The 15,437-nt window shown below is 44.6% G+C and overlaps 1 protein-coding gene across 4 annotated transcripts; it reads right to left on the bottom strand.

Moving 5' to 3' along the window:
* Positions 1 to 3,433: 3,433 nt before the first annotated feature.
* LOC106547978 (E3 ubiquitin-protein ligase TRIM15) lies at positions 3,434 to 15,213 on the bottom strand. Of its 4 annotated transcripts, none has more exons than XM_087708605.1 (8): positions 14,164 to 15,213; positions 11,171 to 11,284; positions 10,438 to 10,668; positions 8,798 to 8,830; positions 8,543 to 8,565; positions 7,767 to 7,882; positions 5,872 to 5,928; positions 3,434 to 4,879 (listed from the first exon to the last, which is right to left on the bottom strand). In XM_087708605.1, the coding sequence occupies exons 1-8, from the start codon at positions 15,118 to 15,120 to the stop codon at positions 4,302 to 4,304; spliced, it is 2,109 nt and encodes a 702-aa protein (XP_087564731.1). In that variant the 5' UTR covers positions 15,121 to 15,213; the 3' UTR covers positions 3,434 to 4,301. The 4 variants fall into 4 exon arrangements, with proteins under 4 accessions (XP_087564731.1, XP_087564732.1, XP_087564734.1 ...); XM_087708606.1 differs by having other exon boundaries at positions 11,171 to 11,266; XM_087708608.1 differs by lacking the exon at positions 8,798 to 8,830.
* Between the last annotated feature and the right edge of the window lie 224 nt (positions 15,214 to 15,437).

Below are 15,437 nucleotides of genomic sequence, written 5' to 3'. Positions count from 1 at the left end.
AAATAGTTTGATGTAGTAGTTAAGGTACCAGGGAAAAACTGAGAGATGTAGTCACATAGCCAGCTGCATAGTCTTGGGCCAGTCACCCACGCTGAGCCCTAGGAAGAAGGCAAGGGCAAACCACTTCTAAGATCTTGCCAAGAAAATTGTAGAGACTTACTCAGACTATCTCCAGGAGCCAAGGCTGCCTCAAAAGCATAAAATGTTACTGTTCATTATTGATAATTGAGAGAACAGACCAACAGAGTTGGAAGGGATCTTCTAGTCCAACTCCCTGCTCAAGCAAGAAGCCCTATAGTACCATCTCAGACAAATGGATGCCCATTCTCTTCTTGAAAACTTCCAGTGTTGGAGCACCCACAACTTCTGGAGGCAAGCAATTCCACTGATAAATTGTTCTCACTAACAGGAAATGTGTCCTAAGTTCTAGGTTGGATCTTCTTTTCTTGATAAGTTTCCGTCCATTCTTCTTGTCCTGTCTTCAGGTGTTTTCGAGAATAGCTTGACTCCTTCTTCTTTGTGGCAGCCCTCTAATATTGGAACACTGCTATGATGTCACCCCCTAGTGCTTCTTTTCATTAGACTAAACACACCTAATTCCTGCAACCATTCTTCATATTTTAGCCTCTATTCTCTCTTCGATGATTTTCTCTGCACACTACTATCTCAATCTTTTTTATGTATTTTTTTTCAATTTTATTTTATGATATTTTGTTTCTATATCTTGCTATACACATTTCCCTTTTCTTTAAGATAATTATTTGTTATTTACAGTCAGAGTGCATTTCAGAGTGCATTTTAACTTATCTCCATTTATTTTTTATGAATCTATAGGCCAATAATATTCCCAATACAGCCAGCAGGGGGCACTGGAACTTCAGGATCTTGGATTTACAGTCCTTCCTTGTATGTGAGTTTAATAGGCGATCAATGTGTTCACCCTGCAAACAAAAAATAATTATCTCCTCTCCATCTGGTATCTATCTACCTTTCTATCTTAGTTGGAGAGAAAGAAAGAAAAGGTCTCTGTAACTAACACTCACAGAGAAAGTCTATCTAAATTAGGAGTCAAAAAACAATTTGATGGCATATAACCGAGAAAGTTATTTGTGGAAATGAGAAATTCAGCAGTGCATCCAGTAGTAAACTTATTAGATTTTTAAGATCTCAGACTCAAAGATTCCAGTAGTTGTGTCTCTAACCACATAAACATTCAAAATGTTTTCATGACCCTCAGCATGGATGGATTCGTGTTGGTTTATTGTGGTAGAATGTCTTTTTGTCATCGTCCCCAATGAAATATATTGAGACTGTTAAAATCTCCTAAAACAGAGGGACTTTTGATATAGCTAAGAGCTGAAAGGGACTTGACGATAACCACAGTTAAATGGAAATATCCCTGAGACAACCCCAGCAGGAATCCATTAATATTGCTATCAGTATTTTTTTTAAAACTTTGGCCAGGGGTGGGATCCTCCCGGTTTAACAACTGGCTCAGTGTTCGCGCACTTCGCAGTTTGCTTCGCTGCATGCGCATGTGCAGTTTTGAGAAAACTTTCCTTCTGCATTACTGCTGGGGAGGGAAACAGCTGAGGTGCGACAATCCGCTCTGCCACACATCTCAACTGAGATGATATAGGTCAGTAAAGTGCAGGGGTTGAGTGGGGGGACAGGTCCACTTGATCATCGGAGCGAACCGGTTTGCTCCCAGCTGATCAACAGAGCTACCGATTTGCCCGAACTAGTAGAATCCCACCCCTGACTTTGGCTCCCCCTGGTAGAAATAGCACAGCCAGACTGAGTTCAGCAACGAGAAGGCAAGTCATTTTTCTTCCACTCACAAGCAAAAATCTACCTCGTGGTCCATCCCATAATATGTATGAGATGACATCAGTTTTGTATTTCATTTTCATGATTGCATGAGCAAGAAGTAAAACAAATGACTTGTATATCCCAAAGTTGCTTTTTTTCAGGAGGCAAATGGATTTGTTGTTGTTTTTTCTTTTGAAGACATTTCGTTTCTCATCCAAGAAGCTTCTTCAGCTCTGACAGGACAGTGGGGAATAGAGGGATTTATACTCCTTGCAGGCAACTGGTCATTTGCATCCTTTTGAAGCACTTGGAGGTTTATCTGTGTCCTCAGGGTCACCTGAGTGGTTCTCCTGGTTCCTGTAGTCTGCAATTTTGTCCTCTGGAAATCCATTCCTACTCCCACACCATTCCAAGGGTGTTCATCCCAAATGGTATAGCTAAAAAATCTGTAGAGATTTTCAGTCATCCAAGTCATGGTTTTCTCAAAGGAGGCAACGGGATTTTTTCTTTCTTTCTTTGAAGACATTTCGCTTCTCACCCAAAAGCTTCTTCAGCTCTGACAGGATAGCAGGGAATGGAAGGATTCCTTGCAGGCAGCTAATCATTCGCATCATTTTAGAGCAGGGCTGTCAAACTCCGGGACCATGGGCTGGATGTGTCACACACTGGCCACGCCCATGCCCGGTTTAGCAAAGGGGGGGAGGAAAGTCCCGATAGGTCATGTGATGCCACCGTGAGTTTGACAGCCGTGTTAGAGGGTCATTTCAAAGAAGAAAAAAACAAGAAAGTCCAATTGCCTCCTGAAAAAGCATCTTTGGGACAACCATGACTTCGATGACTGAGAATCTCTAAAGACTTTTACTTGCATGCCTGAAGTCAGAAAAGCCAGCCAAAAGGCCTATGGCTTAATATTGTTTGCCAACTAATGCTTTACAAGTAACCTGGACTCCAATTCCCATCCTCCTTTACCATGGAAGAATGGAGTCTAACACATCCAGATGTGCAAGGTTGAGGAAGACTGTTTCAATTGACGGGACTACAGTCAAGTTTCATACCTTGTTTTGATTCCCGTATTTTCTTCACAATTAAAAGGGAGACTCTCTTGCCTCAAATAGTCTAATTTCCTCTGCTAACATATCACAAAGTTTGCCATTGCCCATTTCAATTTTCTTTTCACTTCCCAGTTTAGCCAGGGACTTCCTGGTGATCTTCCATCCAAATCATGCTTGGTTTTTTTTTTCTGAGATCAACTTAGTCAGCTGGGAGTTGAAATCCACTCTCAAAATGGAGAAATATAATTTGATATACACCCACGGTATTTTCAACTTTTAAAGTTCCTTTTTACTGAATCAGAAGCCACTGCAGTCAACCAAAATCATTGGATAATATTCTTGTCGGTTGTTGGGAAGAACTAAGCTAAGCATGTTTAAAAGATTAAAAGATAATGTTATTAAAATTGGGTCTTGGTTTTTTCTCAAAATTATGATTTAAAAAAACTCCACAGCTTTATTTTGGGTACTTGCTCCTTCTTACAGAAACATGCAGACATGGCAAAAACTTTTTAAAAATATGCATACAGAAAAGAGATGCTACACAAATAAAAATATGAAATATACCAAAGAACATACTAACAGTCTTTATTATGATTTGTATATTCAGTAGGCATCAACCATAACCCCAGGGTTCCTTTTACATATCTTTCAGACATTGCATTTCATCTATTAAACCAGAGCATCCAGGTTATTATTATGGCACAAACATCTGTCCATTTCATCTCCAGAATCAGACTGAAGACTGGGAAGATTATAATCAAGTTTCGGAGAACGGCAGCAAAAGGGAAGACCCTACAGATGTAGAGGAAGGACGATCCAGTCAAAGCTGCCATAGATGCCAAGACTTCAGTGCTTCAATTTAGGATCTCTGACCCAGGGGCGGCCAAAATGTATGTATGGTTCTCAAACAAAAACATTTCTCCAGCACAAAGGACAGAGTTAAAGCCTTTCCTTTCAAAGGAATACATGCTGCTAGGTATTGCAGCCGAAATACATGCAGCCATTTTTAAAGTAAAATCATCAAAATGCAAAATATGAACTGATTGAGAAGGAACTAAAAATGGGAAATTTAATAGCTAATTTTCTTCTCTTTTTTTTTCAAAATGAAAAAAAAGATCGAGCCTAGCGCTAAGAAGGGGTCACCTTGATCCCTTGGTGAAAGAGGATGTCCTAAAAGGGATATTATGTCAGGAAGGCCAAGCCAGCCTCCCTGCTCTTTGTAATTCTTCCTTTGTTCCCCAGGGGCAACAGTCTTAAGGCCTTGGTGTGCAAGGAGAGCCGTTCTGCTTCCATGTCACATTCTACGGTACACAAGGCGGCAATAAAACAATCAATCTTTCCAATTTCATTAAATCAAAATGGCTCAACACCCTGCTCTGAGCTGGCAGGTTTAGTGATCTGTAATTTTTTTCTTCTGGGTACGGTGGATACTTAAACTTATGGACTCATCATATCCATTTCCTGTACCCCAACTGGGTATTTTACACCCATGCGCCTCAGAAACACAGTCTGGGCTGGGAAACCTACTACCCACAGCAAAGGATGGGCACGTGTCCCATTAAAGGAAGCTGGTGGGAACGTGAAGATGGGGTCCTCCGTGTCTGCATCGGTAAAGGTCACACATTCCCCCACGTAGTCCAAGGACACTCGGATTCTTTTGGGGTTTTTGCTCAGAGACAAAGCCGTAACAGGGGAAGTGAGGGCCCAGTGTTGGCCCTTCCAAAGCCCCACAGCCCAGATCCCCTCCTCTGGGCTAAAGTCCATCATCCCCTTCTTCTTGGAAGGATCTCGGGTGACCCCCACTGCCCAGAATTCCCCATCGCCCACTTCCAATTCCCAAAAGTATCTCCCAGAGGTGAACCCATCACAGCCCAGAACCAGAGCTCTGGAATCCAATCTTTGGGGGGTGTCAGGGACATAATGTAAGGCAGGCAGCCGGTGCCGAGATTCTCCATCTCCTGCATTTCTTTGGTCCAGAGGCAGAAGAGCACTTGAGAAATCCAGATCAAAAGTTCCTGTGAGCAGAAAGAAGCAAACATCTGTCAGCACCTTGATTTCCCTTCCATTGCTGCTGCTTGCTTCTGGCTCTGTTTGCTCAGCTGAGTATCACTGCATCTTCTCTGTACCATTAGCTATTCCTGGCAACACCCCCAAAATTCAGGTACAGTGCAACTCTACCTTGGACTGGGATCCCCATAAATCACAACAGAATTGAATTAGCAAACCACCTGCACAAATTCCCTGGGTGGTTTTAAAAAAAATGTGAAAAATAAATACAACCAAATAAAACTATTATCTACTGAGCCATAGAATCCTTGTCAAGGTGGTTTCAGGACTGAGAGCTCTCTGCTAAGAACTTAAAGAGAGCCATCAGATGGAATTAGACAGATCAATAGATTCAAGCAAAGGACAAGGACCCTCAAGTCCAATTCAAAGGACTTGTTACACCCAACAGCCATACAATTGAGACTCTGAGTATTACAATTAAAGAACAGCTGCCTCACAGATTAGGGAAATTAAACCTCATACTCGGGAGAGTACTTTTCATTCATGTATCTGCCATATATCTCAGATATGCAATCTTGCAGAGTTTTTTTAAAATATTGTCTCATTCACACAGTTAAGAGCAAAAGGGGGGGGGATCAAAGCGCCAATCTGCGGATGATTAAAAAAGCAAAAGGAAGTTCCACATAATACTTTAAAAGAATTCAGGGTTTTTATAATCACCAGCTTCAATCCTTGGATTTACAGTTTTGATTTTCTTTCTTTAATAAACTTGCAATCATTATATCCCTTTGGCAAAATACTCTACAAAATAATTGTGAATGCAAAATGAATAACTTGCTAAGAATTTACATCAGATTAATAATAAAACTGGAATAAAAGCAAGCCATGTTCCCACTCTGCGTTAGCAATATATCCTCAGTAGTTGAAGCAGCTTTCATTGGAAACAAAGTAAAAATATAGAAACAGTTACAAAGTCAACAGATGTTTCCCAAAAACTCACCTTTATCATTCAGTGATTTCATAGTGTCTGTTCTCTCGATGGCGTATGTCACATTATCTAGAAAAAACAGATATTTGCCAAATTTAAGCTCCTCCAATGTAGAGAAATTAAGTTTACTGACTAAACAGTGAAACCAGAGGGACGTGATGGCACATGGGTTAATGATGCTGGAACTGCCAGACGGTTCAAAACCGGCTCCATGAGACAGAGTGAGCTCCCCACACTTGATCCCTAGTTTTTGCCTACCCAGCAGTTTGAAAGCATGCAATATTGTGACTAAATAGAACTTAAATGGGGGGGGGGGGGGGGGGAAACCTAGTCACCTCACTGGGAAAATCCTAGCTGTGTTTGCGTATACTGAGAGAAGCAGCTGGCTGTCAACAAGTCTCTCAACTTGGGCATTTAGGAAAGAAAGACCCTTGACTCCATTCATAGCGAAAGGTATACTTTTACTAAAGCCAAGCGGTTAGAGAGTAAGCAAAGCCAGATCTGAATATTCCTATATAAATCCAGTGATTTTCCCAGGTCCCCTTGATCATCTTGTTAATGGCCAATGATATTCAAACTAGGTGTTTTGGTAACAGTTCTAAAGTTTGGCACCTTTTTGGTGGGCGTTTTCATTCCACTCTCATGCCTGGGTCCTTGGATCTTTCACCTATTGTCTCTAGTTGGCACCTCTAGTTTCTGTCATCCCCCCTCCCTATATTCCCCCAATCCCCCTCCCACCTTTTTTTGTCAGAATGCTATCAAATGAAGAGGTGTGATGATGGATCTGGACCTGGCTTCCTGGCGGAGCCTATAAAAGCCAGCCACCTGAGTACTGCTAGTTAATTAGCATAAAGCTAGTGTCCCCCCCCCCAATAATGCACCAAAAATAGATGTGCAAGGGCTGAACAGAATGAACTAGCAATCTATGCGGTCAATACTGTACTGTGTACCTAACATGTGTAGATTTCCTTGACATTGTATGCCATACGCTAAATAAATAATAACTGTTTGAGTCCCATCAATGTATGGTCAATCTGTTAGTCAGGCATTATTTTATCTTCCAGAGAAAGTATACTTGACACAACTTACTTTTAGCAGAGTAGGTTTGATAACGTGATTCCCTCATTCAAGGTGTCTATTGAATGGCTTCTAACAGCTGAATTCTATTTTCCCTTCCTATTTATTTTCTCAGCACATTCTGCGTAGGGAACCATTTTGATTTTATTCTTTTCCTACAGCAGCTTCTGCCTGCCTCGTATTCTGACTTTCAATTCAAAGCTTCCATTGGCCATGTCACTGAAATATATTGTATGTCCGTATATATCCTACCGTCCCTTGTCCTCACTGCTTATCACAGATTTTCAGAAGTAAAACAGGGGCTCCTCCTATCTAAGCTGGCACTTAACACATTATATCAAGATTTAAAGACTAGCATATTGATAAATAAATAGCATACAAAATGCCTTAGGATGAGTATAGTCTTAAAAAGGCCTGCAGTCTCTTAGGTTAGCAATTAGAAATTAAGGAAAAAGGTAAAGATTCCCCCGCACATGTGTGCCATAGTCGTTTCCGGCACTAAAGGGCGGTGCTCATTCCTGTTTCTAAGCCAAAGAGCTGTCTGAAGACGTTTCCGTGGTCATGTGGCTGACATGACTCAATGCCAAAGGCACATGGAACGCTGTTACCTTCCCACCAAAGGTGGTTCCTATTTTTCTACTTGCATTTTTTACATGCTTTCAAACTGCTAGGTTGACAGAAGCTGGGACAAGTGACGGGAGCTCACTCCATTACGCAGCGCTAGGGATTCAACCGCTGAAATGATGACATTCTGATCAACAAGCTCAGCATCTTAGTCACTGAGCCACAGCGTCCCCTGGATAACTGATTGTTTAATCACTTTCACATACCTTGAAATTTATTCATAGTTTCCTTTAGAACCACCCCTTTCCGTGACAACAACTCCAGTCGCTCTGCCAGCTTGGATGTCACTTCCTCAGCCGACGGGAACTGTTCTGCGGTGCATCTGAATTTTTAAAGAGCACATTTACACCACTTACGAAAAAAGTTCAATTTTTGTCATATTGTGCATTTTTCCTACATATTTCTTAAGGGCTACGCTGAGAGGAGCACACTAGCCTAGTATACTAATCCAAGGAATGAAGCACTAATGCATACCAAATTCCAGCATCTCACTTTTTATATATTTGCCCTTCTTGCTCCAGAAATGCTAACTCCTACTTCAAGCATGCAAAGTGATACGATGGCTTCAAGATGGCAGATTTTTGAGCGGGTTGGCAAATGACACCAGTAATAGAAACTACTTTTTTTTATGCAAAACTCCGGCATCTATTTTGATAATATATGGAGAATTAATAATACATTATGCTCTCTGTTAATTAGCATAAAGTGTGGCAGCTTCACTATTCTAAAAATAATTCTTCTTGCTTCGTCAGCTGCCACTTTTTCTCTTTTTATGGCAGCTGAGCACTTGTATCCACTTTTCCTGTCAGATTAGAGCTACTCTCATTGATCATGTGACCCCCCCCCTCCGAGAGCACCTCAACTGCCCTGATTTTAGCAGAGAATACAAGAGCACCGAGCATGACCTTCCTTTGCCTACAAAACCCAAGGACGGTGCTTCAAAGACCCTGCGGAGAAGGGGAAGGAGGAGAATCACACGTACCTGTCCATGTTTTTTTTAATGTCCTAGAAGAGAAAAAGAAAAAAAGAAGAAAGGCATTGAGCCTCACAATGCTCTACCCCTGCAGTCTATTGCTGGCTAACGGGGAGCATGCCTCAGCACCCTTGTCTTGGGCTGCGGAGGAGGACTCTGTGAGCGCTGTCCAAGGCATGATGGGTGGGAGCTTTGTTCTAGCCTCTGGTGCTTACTAGGCAGGGGGAAGTAGCCTGCCCCCCCCAGTCACCCTCAGGCTCTTACCTGTGATCCCTGAGGTGGAACATCGGATGTTTGCTTCAAGACAAGAGGTGGGGGATGCTCCGGTTACACACGGGAGCCTTCAGGCCACGTTGCTCTCCCTGGTGCTGTAACTGGTTCTCTGAGGAGAAGGGCTGCCCTAATTCTTTCAGCAGCCTTCTCCTCCCCGAACTGTCCGCCCACCCTTTCTGCCAGTGAGCAGGCTGGCTTTGCGCCCCCTCCAAGGCCTGCCCACCAGCTACGCCTTGCTTCACCACCCACATGACCTCTAAGCGGGCTGTCCGCTAGGCACACCTAATGAAGGGGAGGGCATGACTCATTTCAGCCCAACCGAGGCAACTGTGCCTTGTGCTTTGACAAGCCCAGGCCCAGAAGGAAGGACCCCCAAAGGCCTCCCCCCCCACAATGCCCCGTGTCCCAGGATCACGGTGCCTCTTCACCATCACCCGTTGTGCCTCAGAGAGATTCTCTGCACGTCACAGGTTACCTAAAAATCTTGTCCTTGTTGCTTGTGGTCAGAAAGCTGGTTGCAAAATAATTAAAAAACAAAAACAAAACAAAACAAAAAAAAAGGATTCTGTGCCAAGAGATCAAGTGCGCAGGAGGTGCTGCTCGATTTTTAAAATAAACCAGCCTCACATCCTTGGAATAGCTACATATGATGTTCGCCACGGAGTGGACCACAGGAAGACCCTAAGGAGATCCCAGAAAATGCAGGCTTTTTTGCAGGCACACATACGGCACAACACCCTCTTGTTCTTCTCCACAAAAGAAACCCCACTTCTTCGCTATGTGCCCAAGTTATTTTCCCCCTCCCCTCCGCCCGTGTCTCTTTGGAGGCATGCAACTCATCCATGGACCAAATGTTGGGAGCAACATCGAATCCCATCCCGTCACTGCAGCGGCTGCAGCCCGGGAAACCCAATCACCCTTGAGAGAACCCATATTAACAGGACAGTACGTACTAGAGGTCTGCATGGCAGCCATACCCGATGGGTCCGACATGAACCTGAAGGAATGGGGTCATCCAGGCCAGCTTCTCAACAGCCTTCAGGTCAGGCTGAGGGACCTGGAAGTACATCTGCCAACAGCAGAATGCTATGATGTCATAGCATTCTGCAATGAGAGGAGCTCCAGAGCTCCAGCTCTCCCTTGTAGAAGACCAAGGGCACCGTTCCACGAGAGCATGGACCAAACTAGTAAGGTCCCCCTTCGTCTTCCCATGAAAGGCCAGCACTCTGCAAGGGTGGAAAATACTCCCACCCACAGCATTCAATTAATCTGGTTTCATCACAAACAGCCACATCAACCAGAAAGGCCAATGCCAGCACCTGCGCAGAGTAGAAAGGGAAGGGGGAAACACTTTTCAGAGAAGCCCCCATTACCTGTCTATGGCCTGTACCCCACTATCGCCAATATGCAGATTTTATTTTTTCCCCCATATGAATATAAATAGTTGAATCCTTGTTCTGGGTTCCAGTAGGGATCACATCCAAGTTCATGTTTGACCAACTGTATCTAAGGGCCAGGAATTCACAAACCTCACATCCAAAACCTTGGGAGCCCAGTGCCAGGGCCTCTGACTCATTGGCAAGGTCACCTCCAAGCCAGAAAGAGAGACCTTTGTGATCGCAAAGTCTCACCTGCAAAAATTCACTCGCCGGTTGCTTGCACTTCACCTCCATCTCAGTGATGACATCACCAAGACGGGAAAGTTCTTCTGAGATTTTGGTCATCATGTCATCTTTCTGTTTCTCTAGGTCTTTGTCTAGCTCTTCCAGCTGGGTCAGCAGGCGTTCCTCCTGTTCTTTCAGGAACTGATGCAACTGTTCAAACTCAGTGACGATGTCCTTCCTTTCGGTTTCAACCTTTTCCTACAAGGAGCAGAGGTGGGATGAGAAAGGAGCGAACCATCCCAAATGAGGACTATAACCAGAAGGTCATTACGGGGGTCGAAGGACACACAATGCAGAACTGATTGTGTTATACAGCATCCTGAAGTCATGGGATCACCATTTGCAACTTTCCTAGCCAGCTTCCAACAAGCAAGGTTAATGGGGAAAGAGGGATTCATTTAACAATCATGTTTCACTTAATAACTGTTGTGATTCGCTCAACAACCATGGCAAACTAGGACATAAAATCAGGCACAACTCACTTAACAACTGCTTGCTTAGCAAGGAAATTCTGGTCCCAATTGAGGACTTCTTGTAGATGTTGCATAAGAGACAGTGCAGGCACAGAAGAAATGGCCATAGAACACTTTGAAGAAAGGGAGAATCAAAACACAACAAGGAGAATTTTTAAGAAGGGGGGGGGGAGGAATTCAGAAATTCAAGCCTTACTTCTCTGCTCATGGTATGTAATGGTACCTACCGTGTATTCTTGGATTTTCTTCTCGCCTGTCAGCTTCTGACTCCACAGATTATTCTTTTCCTGCTTCAGAGTTTCTAACTGTGCCTTAACTCGCTCCTGAATAAATAAAAATGGCTTGAGATAGGGGGGAGAAGATTAGAGGTGGTAAGACCTTGGAAATTACAAGCACAGGCAGCCCGCGTTCACATAATATGCTAATTTTTGGTTAACTACTTAACCTCAATTGGCTAGTTCACACAACATACTAACCCGTAAATGGACCAAACTGGATGGGACTGCATACAAACTAGACTAGTCTTTTTCAGCTGGGGTCCCTGAGGAGTTGCTAGGGTTCAGCAAGAGGTTGTGATTGACTTTGCATGCCACACAATGCTAGCTGTAGATATTTATTTTATTCATATGTCAAATTTAGAAACTGCCATCTCCCTCCCAGAGCAACTCTGGCTGCTATATATAATAATTTTGTATGCAGGGAAACTCTGAGACCTAAACATTATTTCAAGGGTCCTTCAGAATACAAAGGTTAAAAAATACTATAGTGGATGATTGCAATATAGGTTAGAATGTTGTTGGGCCAATATTTCTGATCCACTTCACTGCCATAATGCCTATCCAAAAGAGATAGGTATACAAAGCAGAATACCGACTGCTTCTCATTTCCACTGGTTTGAATGGTCTTGGGTTTTTTAAGGCTTCATAGCTGCTGACAGCCATGAAGCTAACTCTTGCTTCTTAAAAGAAAATTTAAGAGTCTTGGGCACTGATTATATCTGTACCCAACCCAGTCCCATAAGATCAACAAAATAATACAATACACAAAACCTTGATATTGGACACCAGAGATCACAATGCTCCATCCAGCTGCAGATTTTATTTCAGAGCTAGAAATAGAGAAGGCGCTTGTCCAAATGTTCTTCTAGAGCCTAATGTTGGTGACAGTTGAATTTTCAAATGCTTGCATGGATTTGTGAAGCAAACGTAGGTTTTTTTAATAAAAAAAAACCTTCAAAACCTAGTGTAGAGTTCTGGGATCCTCTGACAGTCTTTCAACTAAGTACTAACTAGGCTCTAATACTACTTAGCCTTTTCATGATCAGACAGTCAATCAGATGCTGCTAATTTGTAAGATCATACCGTAGTGTAGCAAGCATAAATAAATAAATCAAGAATTTCTCTTCTGAACCCGGTCTTGTCAAAGAAACAGGAAAATACAGTAAATGTGAAGCTCTATCAATAAACACATGAGATTAAGCTACAAACAGAAGTATGGTTATTTAAGATGTTGTGCATTCCATATAGTAAACTAACTGTTATGTATATGGGCTACATATATTTTAGCTTTAGGTGCAATAAAAAGGGAACACTCAAGAAACAAAGGTAGCTTGATGGGCAATTGCTGCTACTTTACTTGGCCCAAAAGCTAGATGCTTTGATGAACATAAACAAGCAAGTCAAAAAAAGGCAACACAAGTAGCCGTACAAATATTCATTTAGTGACTGTTCAAAGTTACAGTGGCATTGAAAAAAGTGACTCATGGGCCATTTTTCAGACTTACTGTTGCAACACATGGTCATGTAATCAACATTCAGCTGCTTGGCAACAGGCTCATATTTAGGATTGTTGCAGTGTTCCAGAGTCATATGATCATTTTTTGCAACCTTTTGGCAAGCAAAGTCAAAGGGGAAGCCAGATTCATTTAACAACCATACTAATTTAACAACTACAGTAATTCAATTAACACCTGTACCAAGAAAGATTAAAAGATGGGACAAAACTCACTTAACCACTCTTAGCAACAGAAACTTTGGGCTCAATAAATTGAAGACTATTTAAGTGTCTTGCCTTCCAGATGATTGCGCAAACATGTGTTTAGTACTTCTGACATTGCTGGATACCCATATTCATAACCCTGCTGTCAACACAGTAGATAGCTCAGTCGAATTAAATGACCATATTATTAATTTACAATTAATTCAAACCTTGGTCATATCTGGTCTCCCACTATGTGCTTTACATGGGGAAGCCCTGGAAGTCCATTCAGAAACTTAGCTGGTTCAAAACAGTGTTGTGAACAGTAATGGGGCCTTATAAATATATGAGCTGTATATATTTTAGCTGTAAGTGCTATAAAAAGGGAATATTAAAGAAACATTGGTAGCTTGATAGGCAATTGAATTGTACAAAACAGTACTGCTAGTCAGCTGCATTGCCTGCCAGTTGGCTTTTGAACACAATTCAAGGTGCCAGTTCTTACTTAACCCCTTATGGCATAGAACCTAGTTCCCCGAGGGACCATTCTTCTTCCATTGTTTCTGGCTAGTTGGCTGGTACCTTTGGGTTGAGCATTATCTGGTACCTTTTATTAAATGTTGTCAAATGATGGCACCTAGAAAGCGTGCATTCTCTGTCATGGCCTATACCTATTTTAGACAGCGCTCCCCAAAGATACAAAAGGCACAGCCAGGTGCTCTTTAAAAAACTCTTAAAATCTGGTTTTGGTCTTAGGCCTAGGGTGTGTGTCTGTGTGCGTATCTATGTATCTATATCTACCGTGTCTTATTTTCTCTTGACCCCCCTGAAATAAGCGCTTGGCCTTATTTTTGGGGAATTCTTATTATTTTTGAGGTACAGGAGGCGGCGAGTGTGGTTATATCATGGCTGCTGCTGTGTTGTAATATTTCCTGGGCTGGCTTATTTTTGGGGAGGGCTTATTTTAGATAGTAAGATTAGGTTTACTATCAGGGGAGATCTTATTTTCAGGGAAACAGAGTGTGTGTGTGTGTGTGAATAGCAGCTCTATTAAATGATGATTATTTGGGGAAAAGTATATCTTAAACTGGAAACCAGAATTTTAATAGATGCTACTTCCATCTAGCATTCCCCATATGTAATTTTCCTCAGGGAAAAAAAAACATAACGAATTTTTTTAAAAAAAGAAAAGAAAGGAAGAGGGGGGGACGTTTAGACGGAGGGCTCCCTGGCTCCTCCTTACCCTGTAATCCCGGGCTGCCCTCTGGACGTGGAAGATGGTGTGGGCGCGGTGCTCCTGGGATCGGTCGCAGTGGGCGCAAATGGGCATCTGGTCCTCCTCGCAGAAGAACTGCAGCACGTCCTGGTGGATTTCGCACAGCCTCTCGCCGATCCCGTCTCCAGCGACTCCCACGGGCGCGATGGGCGCCCTTTTCCCGGTCGGGGAGGCCACGGGCAGAGGGGCCGGCGGCGGGGTGGAGGGAGGGGCCGGGGACGGCGCGAGAGGGAGCAGCGGAGGGGTGGCCGGCGGGGGCGTGGGCGACCGAGGCGGCGGGGTCGCGGGCCTTGAGACCACGGGCGCCGGAGGGACGATGGTTGGAGCGGGCACCACCGTCGCCGCCGCCGCCACCACCGGAGGCGCTGCTGCTGCTGGCAATACGGCTGCGCTCGGAGGGACTAGTGTGGCGGCGGCTGCTGCTGCGGCAGCTGCCGCCGCCGCCGCCGCGACCCCTGTGAAGGAGTCGAGCCTCTGCCGCTTGGGCCTCTCCACCACCAGGTTGGCCAACAGCGGCGGCGGCTTGATGGGCCGGAGGTTCCTCTTGCGGGCGCTGGCGCCGCATTCCAGGCAGGAGATGTTGATCTTGGGCTCGCCCAGCCGCTGCCCGATGCAGGCGGTGCAGAAGTTGTGCCCGCAGGGAAGGCACACTGGATCCGGGCAGTAGACGCGGCACAAGGAGCACCAGGTCTCGCTCGGGTAACGCGGGCCGGCGGGGATCTCGGCGGGCGTCGTGCCGGGCGGCGGGGAGTCGGGCGGCGAAGGAGGCGAGAGCAGGCATGGCGGGCCAGGCTGTTGTAGCAGCGGCGGCGGGATCGGGCCTCCCATACCCAGGCCCGCGTGCTGCGAGCTTCGCAGGCGGCTCCGGAGGAGCCTCTGCTGCAAGAGCTGCTCCGCCGTCATCCCTCCCAGACCTGCGCTCATGATGCCCGCTTGCCTGCCTGCCGGCCGACTGACCGACCGCGCACGATGCCGCTCTCTTTCGCCCGAGACGGCGCGAGGCACCTTCCGGCGGGGGACCCGATTGGCCGAGCTGCCTCGCGGAAGGGGCGCGGCCGAAGCGACGTCGAGGTGGTGAGACGGCAACGGGAGACGTTGGTGCGGTAACGCTTCGCGCGCCGGAAGGGACGTCAGCAGGAGAGGAAGTCCCTTCTTCTCTATGGAAATTCTCAAGTCATCCAAGTCATGGTTTTCCAAAAGGTGTTTTTTTTTTCCAGGAGGTAACGACTTTTTTTGGTTTT

This window comes from Thamnophis sirtalis, unplaced genomic scaffold, assembly GCF_051295495.1.
Source record: "Thamnophis sirtalis isolate CommonGarterSnake01/CBP01778 unplaced genomic scaffold, rThaSir2_p1.2 scaffold_3, whole genome shotgun sequence".
Taxonomy (NCBI): Eukaryota; Metazoa; Chordata; class Lepidosauria; order Squamata; family Natricidae; genus Thamnophis; species Thamnophis sirtalis.
This window is presented reverse-complemented; position numbering and strand designations above follow the sequence as displayed.